Source organism: Lepisosteus platostomus, chromosome 10, assembly GCF_059453375.1.
Source record: "Lepisosteus platostomus isolate fLepPlt1 chromosome 10, fLepPlt1.hap1, whole genome shotgun sequence".
In the NCBI taxonomy this organism is placed as follows: Eukaryota; Metazoa; Chordata; class Actinopteri; order Semionotiformes; family Lepisosteidae; genus Lepisosteus; species Lepisosteus platostomus.
Window position 1 is genome coordinate 8480346 of NC_142620.1, and position 10768 is coordinate 8491113.

General features: G+C 43.4%; 1 protein-coding gene across 3 annotated transcripts in view; it reads left to right on the top strand.

The window, feature by feature from the left end:
- Positions 1-657: 657 nt before the first annotated feature.
- Positions 658-10768, top strand: part of LOC148653206 (choline/ethanolamine transporter flvcr2a-like) — a 36053-nt gene continuing 25942 nt past the window's right edge. The window contains exon 1 of one of the 3 annotated variants that reach the window (XM_088647924.1): positions 658-1242. In XM_088647924.1, the coding sequence (XP_088504050.1) occupies positions 658-1242 (585 nt within the window). Of the gene's footprint in view, positions 1243-6758; positions 7781-10768 lie in introns of those variants that run through there. The other 2 variants (XM_088647923.1, XM_088647922.1) reach the window with 2 other exon arrangements.

Here is a 10768-nt window from a genome sequence, read left to right on the forward strand (position 1 = left end):
GAAGACTTATTTTTTTTTTCCCCGTCGGGATTTGGACTAGTAAGGCTGTGTCTTTTTGTACTTTCAGTCCCTAAAGGGATCAGCATGCCGCAACACAACTGTAATGATGACTTACCATCATCATGTGGCTCCGATTTCTGCATCATAAGGAAGTCCTGAAAAGTTTCTCCTTTGTCATAAAGTTGCCAAGTTTGTTCTTATTTTGTTACGATTAGGTTAGCGATTTTGGTAACAAAGTACGTACTGTCCTTCAAACAAACCGAACGTATTGTTTTTAAGCCGCAATATCAGGTAGCTAATATAAAAAACAACTCGTCATATAGCCAAAGATGAAACTGAAGTGCACCCGCACGTGACTTTTTCCCCAAAAAGGAGAACTGCTGGTGTTACTGAAGATCAAAGGATCTGACGGGTAACAAAACAACGAGTTTATCTTCGGGTTTTTGTCGGACCTTGATTCTCACAACCGATATCTTCTTTCCCGTTTGCTCAACCGGTGTGCAGTAAAACGTCTAGCATGAGATAACTGTGTATCTCCTAACAGCCGTGGTGTTCTTTCTCAGAGAGACATTCATAGAAAATACTACAGGGCTCTTCCTGAAAAGGTTTCCGGGTCCCAGAAATCAAGTGGGAAAAAAATCAAACTGACCGAGAAACATGAACGAGACGCCTGCCTTTAAGAGTGTCGAGATGAACGACGAGAAAGATGCTTCGGCTCTGGAAAAAGCAAAAATCATTCATGACCCCAAATCTCCGGCTGACGTCCAGAAACTCCCCAATGGGAACGAGGATGGCTCCCTAGCTACCCACCTGTACCGAAGGCGATGGTTCATCGTCTGTCTGTTCAGTTCTTACTCTCTCTGCAATGCGTTTCAGTGGATCCAGTACGGCATCATCAACAACATCTTCATGAAGTTCTACAACGTGGACTCCTTCACCATCGACTGGATGTCCATGATCTACATGCTGACCTACATCCCTTTCATATTTCCCGTTACGTGGCTGTTGGATAAGAAGGGGCTGCGGGTCATAGCTCTGGCCGGGTCCGCCCTGAACTGCGTGGGGACGTGGATCAAGGTGGCGAGCGTCAGACCCGACCTGTTCGGGGTGACGATGTTGGGACAGTTCACCTGCTCGCTGGCCCAGGTCTTCATTCTCGGGATGCCGTCCCGGATCGCCTCGGTGTGGTTCGGCTCGCGTGAAGTGTCCACGGCGTGCTCCATCGGCGTCTTTGGAAACCAGGCAAGTATCCCCGAGAGACGACATAGGCAATTAAGTACTCTTGGATATCCCCCAGAATTGATTCTAAAAGTCACAACCAGCATCATCTGAATACATCGTCAGAACCTCATTCTTAATTCTCGCTGTTCCTTCTTCACCGTAGGATAGCGGGTTGACGCCTAATGTGCACTAACAAGTTTCAGTATGGCAGTTTCAAAACACGCTTTCTCTGCCACTGCAAGTGGTGTTATTGATTTTTTTTGAAAAAACAACAACTCATTGCTTCTTATTTGTGCTACACGTAACATAACCGAAATCGAGGGTTCGTGGGCGTGTAGTCACAGTGAAGAAATGTATGATTGACGGTTTATTAAATGTGGTCTGTGAAGGGGATTTAAACTGCTTGGTTTTCAAAAGCAGAGACAGGTAATATATTTTTTTCTGCTCAGTGCAGATACGCAAAGGAGTTATCTAAGAGCACGGTGACTTGATATTAATTGTTAATATTAACACTAATCTCCAGAAGGTTTGGAGTGCCAGTGTTTCAAATTAATTTAGGGAATGGGTTGATGCAGGGAACTGGTGTTAAGAGCTCTACTGAATTTCTGTAAAGTAATATTTTTGCTTTTGAAGGAAATTTAAGGCTTTAATGAAAGACAGTGATGGATTTCATTCAGACCTGGTTTAGGGTTAGGGTTAGGATTTCTTGGAGATGAGGTGTTGTTATGGTTATGTTTCAAATGGTTTAAATGACTTGAGTGTTTGAGGCCTCTGTTTGGCTTGATTCAGCATTCTGGTGATTGTTAGGGCTTTTACTAACATGTATAAAACATAAGACCACAAGCAGGCATAGGGAAGTAAAAAACTGTAACTCCATCTGAATTTTTCATCTATCTTAAAAATGTAGCCATGATGTTAGCTGAAGTTAAATTTAAGGGGCACTCTAACCCAAAACTAAACAGTAGCCCAATGCTGTGTCAGGTGCCTGGAACCTACCCTACCCCCAGCCTCGAAATGGACCTGAAACTACTGTAGATGCCACAGTTTAGCTGAAAATGTCTGACCTGTTAGCCCCCAGGAGCTGAAAAGCCATCTCCACATCATCCCCACGTCTACAGTCGTCTCTAATTGACTAAGTCAGAATTAAGTTTTGGTCCGACTCTTTACACCCTCCCTGGCAGCGACAGGGCTGCAAGTCTTGGCTACTGACACCTTTTGTACTGAAAGCTCCTTTGAAACTTAAAAATATATCGCACTGAATTAACTGTCCTGTGATTCTCTAACGGAAATGTACTTTCTTCCTCTTGCCGTCTTTTTGTCTAGCCAGAATTCCTAATTACATGTGCCTTGTCTTAATGAAGCCTGTTAGTCCTGCTTGTGTATGGTTTATGTCGAATGTGTTTGCAGCACCAGGTATACCGGAGTATATTCCTTGTACATGACATGTACGTGGTGAGTGCAGATGACTCTTATTTCTGGTTTCCAAGTCACACTCACACACTGTCAAAATCAAACTGTACTGGGAGTAAAGCTTCTGTACATGCGTTACAAGCATCTATATAAATCATTTAATTTATTTTGTCTCCGTAAAAGACATCGGCAACAAAGTACAGTTAGTGCAGGGAGTCAGGTTCCCGCCAGCTCCTCTTAAATCAGCAGCTCTGTGCTCCGGGGGCGGTCCACTTCCGCATGGCTGCCGTCTCTCATTGGCTGCCGTCTCTCCGGACGCCGCTGTCAGGATCTTACGTCGGCTCCCTTAAAGGGGAAAGCGGTCCTCAGCTTCACCACGTTGACCATCGTGGCAGTGAAACTCGCGGAAATCCGTCAGTTTTGTAAAAGCAAAATACAAGTTACTGGCAGGCCCGTGGCACGATGTGCTTAGTGTCGTTTGTGGGATTTCTGCACGCCGCTGCGAACCCAAAGCGGCAAAACACGCTGCAAAGTCCTTATTCATTGCAGTGAGTTTTAAGTCTTTGAGGAATGTTTTTCTAGTTTTAATCTGTTTTGGCGGTTTAAATCCTACCCAGCCATACGTGCAGTATTGCGTCCGGGAGGATCTCCTATTTGAATCTTTCCCCAAAGTTATTATGGTTGGCACTGGAGAAATATATTATTATAACAACAATTCTCTCGAAAAAGAGTAGGGATGTTAATCCTGATGTCCTGGTCAAATTGCCCCCTGGCCTCCTAATAATCCCCATCTATGAACTGGCTTCATCACTCTGTTCTCTTCCTCACTGAGAGCTGGTGTGTGGGGAGAGTACTGGTGCACTTTGGCTCCTATCGCATCATCCAGGTGGGGCTGCACACTGGTGGGGTGGAGGGGAGTCCCCATGACCTGTAAAGTGCTTTGAGTGGAGTGTCCAGAAAAGCGCTGTATAAGTGTAAGGATTTATTATTAGACAACGGTCTGTGATTGACTTATGTTGTACTGTAGTTTGTCACAGAGCCTCACAGAAAGTAGACCACCAAAAAAGAACAGCAAGCGAATTATTGACTCTCAGAAGAGCATGTACCGAGAATTGACCAGGAAGGGTCATTCTGTAAATATCTTGTCATAAAATGGTCTCTTTTCCTGATGTGATTCTGGATTGTTTTTATATAACAATAATTGAAGAATGGATTAATTATTGGAAAGGTTTCCTAATGAGAACTAAAGAAACCAAATAATTGGGTAAAAGCAGTTAAAAATATGGACTTGCATAGCCTCTCTGCCTGTCTGTGCCTGTGTTCTCCTGTGCTGCTCCTGCTGTAGCAGAGAAGTGCTTCTTTTAAAGCAAGCAGGGTTGGAAAGGAAGATATCAAAACCGCTTTTCTTTCGATAACACGCTTTATAGCATAACAGGAAAACTGTCACGGCAACCTTCTATGCAGAACTTCAATATAGGTTTGCAACGTAATTGATTTTCATCTTTGATTTTGTTGTTTGGTTATTGTAAGGACTTAGATCAACATTACGTACTGTATATCCCACTCACTGGTCTGCCTTGGGCCAGATAGTCATTTTCTTCACGGATATTTGCACTCGCGCTGGATTTAAAGGAGCAATCTATGTCACCTGTATTTTCTTTTATTCCGTTGCTTTCTTGCTCCACGTTCTGATAGGTGATTTTATTTTTTAGGCTGAGTCAGAAACCTTGAAAGGAACGGAAGCTGTACATCTACAGTAGCCATGAGGCACTGTCTCCAGTTCCCAAACCCTTGAGTCCTGTGTCGCCTGGCCACAGGCTGAAGGGCGAAAATGGAAATGCAGAAGGTCTTCTGTGGTGTCAGATTCTGAAGAGAGCTGTTGTAATGTGATCTTGTACTCAGTCCCTCCATTCATACTCCGTAACTGTGTGCTTCACTAGTGTGGTGCCTGTTTCTACATACTGTACTTCAGACATGCTGAAAAAGCTTATTTAGGTAGTTAATAATGGACTTTGATTTAAAAAAAAGCTCTGTAACGAAGGTTTCTTGAACTTAATTATATAAGGTAAAATAGCTGCAAAGTGGTGTAACTGCAGAATAAATGAAAGGAAAGGCGTCGTGCGTAGTTCTGCTATGCAGGTACTGTATTTAGCTGATTGGGCACTCAAAGCCCTTAATCCTCATATATATTTGGGCTTATTTTGTTTTAGTTTCTTTGAGCCAGCATTTTTGTTGATCATTAGTTGTGTGACTTGGTAAATGCAGTGTTGAGATTAGCATGTGGTATTAAAGAAGGAATTTATGGTGGAACATTATATTGTACAGTATAACAATGAAACGTCATCAGCAGCTACAGAAAGGTACGGGTTATTTGTCTTATGATAAGGGTTGCCGTTCTCACGCCTTAGGTAAAAGACTGACTGCTGACTGTACACATGCCCACCATAGCCAGTACAATTCCAATGTTTTGTTAGACACAAAAATACTAATGTGTCCAACAATAGGAAGGGAGTTATTTCTGCTCTGTATTTCAGGATCAGTAAGAATTGTACATCTCATCTTCAAGCATTTTTCAGGTTTTGCACTTTGTGTTCTTTGCTCTGACTGCTCTTTGGCCTGACTGATTAGATCCCTTGGCACTGGCTGATTTCCCCTGTGGGGTTGTACATGTCCGTTTTCTCTGAAGTTCCCCCATAATTCAATAGGTGAAGCAACCTCTCACTGCTCACCCTGATCTCCAGTGCACTGGGCCTCTGGTCCAGAATGGCTGCTGTATATTTAGGGTGACCAGACGTCCTCTTTTTCCCAGACATGTTCTCTATTTGAGACCTAAAATATTGGTCTGATCGGGATTTATAAAATTCCAAGAATTGTCAGGATTTTGTTTTGCTCGTTATTCAGACTGTGTAAACACACAGAGGCCTACATATTTTCGTTCATTCTATGCATTACCGGTAGATGTTTTGAACTTGCATGCAGCGTAGCTTGAAAAGGGTTTGTGTGTGTGTGGCTGTTTTTAAGGCTATGAGAAATAACAATGTTTAACTTGTTTCATTATATTTCAAAATGTTTAGTTAAAATTGATAATTTTTGCAACCAATGAGGACGTCTCCTAAGTTATGATGTCTTCATTTTTTCCTCCGATGTAAAGACTTTTGTTGTGTTAAAATGGAAGAAATAACTAAGTTTAAAATTTTTTATTTTTCCTTGTTTGCCAGTATGGAAGAGAAATAGCAACCGTGCAACTTTTTAAGAGCTTGCTAAGAAGTTAAATAAAAACTAGAGAGTTTAAGCTGATTTTTGGATTAGAAAAAGTAATAAAGATTCGTTACTTTGGAGGCATGTGTCGAGTGTCGATTATCCTCCTGTCCTCTTTTTTGAAAACCAAACTATGGTCACCCTAGTACTGTACATCACCTGGAGGGCTGCACTTCACAGCTCTGTAAAATCAGCCCTCCTACAGTATGTTTAAAGTGCTTTGGGGATTCTTCTGGTTGAAAAGCTCTTCATAAGTAAGAGAAATTATTATTTTCTCTGAGATAAACCTCCAGCTCTGTTACTTTTGAGTGAGCTGAATTTCTGTTGCTCTTCCTGTTAAACGCACTGAAAAAGTCCAATAAAAATAATGTCAAATTGCACCGATATTCTACCCTTGAGCAAGGTGCTTCACTCAAATTGCATCTGTAGAATGCCCAGCTATATAAATGTAAGCCATTATGGATAAAAGTTACAGCCAAGTAAATCAATTATTATTAATGCTAATTATCCATTCATGTTTAATTATCATTTTCCTTGGGGAAGAACGCTTGCATTGTTTGCAAGTGACAAAAAGAAACATTGCAGCACTACAGACAATATCCTCAGGCAGCCATCATTTCAGTGTCTCTCACATTTTCAGAGTCAGATTCGAATGGTGGAGGTGTTTATTGCTAATGCGTAAAGACTTTCTCAAGTACACCACAGCACTGCCTTTTAACTGAAATTTTGAATTATTACAGAATTGGAGCATCACTGAAATGTTGTATATGTAGATGCCTACCCTCACGAAGCATTAAAGCTTTTAAATGTCAGGGTTTTAATATGGTTTTGCAAAATGCCGTGTGCTTGCTAGGAGGTAACTGAACCTGGAAGGAGGGTCCAAATAGGAAAAACCTGAAACATCACATGACTTTGGAGGGCCGGTGCTAATAAATATTGGAATACACACAAAGGGTTTGGGAAAAGGGGAACATATCTGGAACTGTCAGCTCACTTATGAAGCAGGTATTTTTCAGAGGTGTGTTTACTGTACCAGGGCAGCATGGCAGGCAGAATTAGGGTGAGAGTGCACTCTGTTTGTTTTACTTAGTATGGTTTTGAATTTTACGGAGAAGGGGATTTAAGAAGCTTGAAGAGAAGCTTGAAGAAAATAAAGAGCATCAAAGTTTCATACAGACCCCACTCCTAAGGTGCTGCAGGTTTTCCGTCCAGTTTCAACATGCAGCAGGAAACGCAGATGAATGGTGACGTCAGTCTGGAGATGAGCAGGACTGGGGATGCAACCACAGAGGACACAGTGACAGCTGCAGGAAACACTGGCCCTGGCGTAGCTGGTCATGCAGGGCAGTCTTCTCCAGGCGATGGGAACCCAACGGAGGGAGGAACCCCCACTCCTGCTGATCCAGCAATTCATCCGGAAGCCCCAAGTTTGGCTGCAGCCCCTCCTGCAGCCACTCATGTTTACAAGAGGCGGTGGGTGATACTTGTCCTCTTCAGCACGTACTCCATGTCCAACGCCTTCATGTGGCTTCAGTATGGCATCATCAGTAACATCTTCATGAGGTTTTACAGCGTAGACTCCTTCGCTATCAGCTGGCTCTCCATGATCTACATGCTGACCTATATCCCCCTGATCTTCCCTGTCATGTGGCTCCTGGACAATCGCGGGCTCCGGGAAGTCCTCGTGGCCGGTTCGGCTTTCAACTGCGCCGGCGCCTGGGTCAAAACGGGCAGCGTCGGCCCGCACCTCTTCGGGGTTGCCCTGTTCGGCCAGTTGGTTTCCTCTGTGGCCACCGTGCTCATCCTGGGTATCCCTGCCCGCCTGGCCTCGCTCTGGTTCACCGAGAAGGAGGTCTCCACCGCCTGCGCCATCGGCGTCTTGGGAAACCAGGTCCGTGATCTGCCCGAAACAGGAGCTAGTTTTGTCGGCCAGGAGGTGTTTGTCTTTGGGGCCCGGGCATGGTTGTGTTTTCAGCTACGTAATGGTGGGCGCAGGCGGAATTCACGTGCTCCTCTGGAGGTAATCTACTTGGCCTGCTCTCAACCTTGAGTGGGAAAAAAAAAAATTGCCGTGTTTGTTTTGTTACCTGTGTAACTTGAATGGGGGTTCCCGACGCATTCAGCCACAGGAAATCCAGTTGTTTGCTTGGTGGTGAAAAGCCGCATCCCTCTGAAGTGTGACTTGTTTTTTGAGTGCACGCAAGGTCTTCTGTTCCTGACGTTAAAGAAGCCAAAACCTAAAAAGTTTCTCTGTATTTACAGTCCTGATCCTTTCCAATTCCTAATTCTTCCCAGCTCACAAGGATAGTGCAGCTCTGTCATTTGCTCTCCACGCCATGTTTTGGATTTATTCGCTTTTCGTTTTCTTGAACGCTTTGAGTGTGATTGAATGGTTTCTTTTTTTTCCTACAAGCCAGTGTTTTTCTTAACTGTGAGGCAGACTCAAAAGGGTGGGACTGCCACGCCTGCTCCGGCCTCTGCAAAACTGTGGTTCATTTGAAAGGCAGTACAAACCGTGGCAGCTGTAGCAGAAGGCAGGTCTGTGCTGAAGCTCAGTGTGAGGATGTGGGCGAAAGAGTACAAGACACTTTTTTGTTCTGAATAGTCTTGTGCAATGCGAGGCTGAAGTTTTGTCAAACAAGTTTTGTAAAAGGGCTGTTCAGATGGACGTCTGGCTATTGGCTTCTGTGAGGAAGCTGTAGATTTCTGTGGGAATACTGTGAGCATGTTTGAGGGGTGTAATTAGAAGAAAAAGAGACAAAACCTGATTGTAAAAATGTTGTATCCACACAGACAAAATTCTTGGGTGCCTGAAAGGACTGGTTTCCTGTATGTGCTTGTTTCTGTCATGCTCTGTGGGTGAAAAAAAAAGACTCAAGTCACGCATACGGGATGTTTGATAGGGAGTTCCCTTAGAAATCGGACACACAAATATAGAAATGCCTTAGCAGGTGCACCTTTGCCAAGCTGAAGTGAAAGCTTGTCTGTGTCTCGTTGAGATATCAGAAGACCCAGGAAGAAACGACAAAACGAGTTTTGCCGAAACTTGAAAACAAAAGTTTTTTTTAACTAGCGTAACGTAGAAAGAGCTTCTAAGGTGACTTTTGTATTCAAGCAGTTTGCGTAGTTAAGTGCTTGATTGACAGGAGCAGTAGAAGGGCAGAACACTATTGCAGAGCCCTGCCTTGCCTGCAGTTCCAATTGCTTGTATACGGAACAATAAATTAAATGCATCTGCTTTAAAGGTTCCAATACTTCTGGTTTCAATGCCTCTCAGTGTATTTGTATAGTGCTTTTCATCCTGAAGGATCCCAGAGTTTTTCACCCAGAGGAGGCACCCCATCTGAGCCTCTGCTAAAGCTGCACAACTCCCTGGAGGGGACACAGCAGGTCAGGGGGAGGAGTGGGAAATTACTCTAATTGAATTGAAGGGGAAATTTAAGACAGACTTTGACATTTAGCTCAACTATAACCCAAAGGGGAATTTAGCCAGGACACTGGGGTTTAACATCCCTATTCTTAAGAACAGTGCAGTGGGGTCTTAGACAGGTCTGTGAGGACATACGCTGAGGACCCATGTCCTTCCTCTCTCTCGGCAGAGTGGTACCCTAGTTTGACTAAGAAAGACACAAAAATCGTATTTTTCCCATGGGTCAAATAGTGAATCTTGACTGCAGTCCACTTTAAGTCAATAAGACAGATCTTTAGCTTACTGTTCCTTTAAAAATTGCATCGACGACGAGAATTTCTTCCACATGTGACACCTTGGAGTTTTGAACATGGCAAGTGATTGAATTAGTGTAGCTTTGGGGGGAAAAACAAACTTAAAGTTTAAAGTTTAGCTTTAATTTAGGCCAGTTGTACCTTTGCTGTAATTCCTTTATTCCACTGGGATATTATGAATATTTATAATCACCCAGGCAACGTTTGCTTCTCCTTAACAGTCCTGAACTTTTTGGGATAATCTGCACTGATGCTTGGCTGCAGAGGGAAACACAAATTTGAACATTATAAAAGGCCACACGTGTGTACTTGGTTCCCAAAGAACATGTTTGGAAAATTTAAAAAAATAACCAGCCAGTCATAATTCAAACAAATTTGACTATCGCCTTGTGAAAAGGAAGGATTCGTACTTGACTGGTGTCCCACCCAGGGTGTATCCCCCCTTGTGCCCGTTGCTTGCTGGGATGGACTCTGGTTCCCCCTGTGGCCCTGAAATGGATAAAGTGGTTTGAAAATGGATGGAAATGTTGGAGTCTGTATAATCTGAGAACTTGATCTGCCAGTTGCTTAGCAGGAAATATCAGTTGTAGCATGAGAAGATTTTAAGAGAGGGTTTATTTTTACTTTCTCTTCATTTACTACTTACAGAGATTTCAGTCGTAAAATACTCGAACAAGCAGTATTTTATTGCTAATTGGTGGGCAGTTGCGCCGGTAGGGGAAATTATTTCCCTCTGATGTTCCTCTGAGACCTCTTGCACGTTGACAGAAAATGGGTTACGGAAATTTGCAGATTCTTGTCTGGAGTCCGTTTCTTAGCGGGGAATTTTTTATTCTGCTGTTTTGCGATGCTCGTTTGTGAGCGCATCGCAGTGAGACCCAGCCGTGCTGTGTGGGGAGTCTGAGGCTGGAGAGTGTGCCAGGTTATGCGTTTCCCAGAGCTGAACCTTCATCTCGAAAGATTGAACGCTGTCAAGAAAAGTCCCACCGTCGGTTTGTTGCGCCTGTGCATCTGTGTGGAGAGAAATCTAGGATTTTCCATGATGCCCACATGAAAGATATTGAATTCGTTTATTATCCTGACGATCAGGCATAACCTCCCCTTGCTGATCATAAACACCTTTGTTTCACCATAGAGTTCATAAGACAGTTTCGGT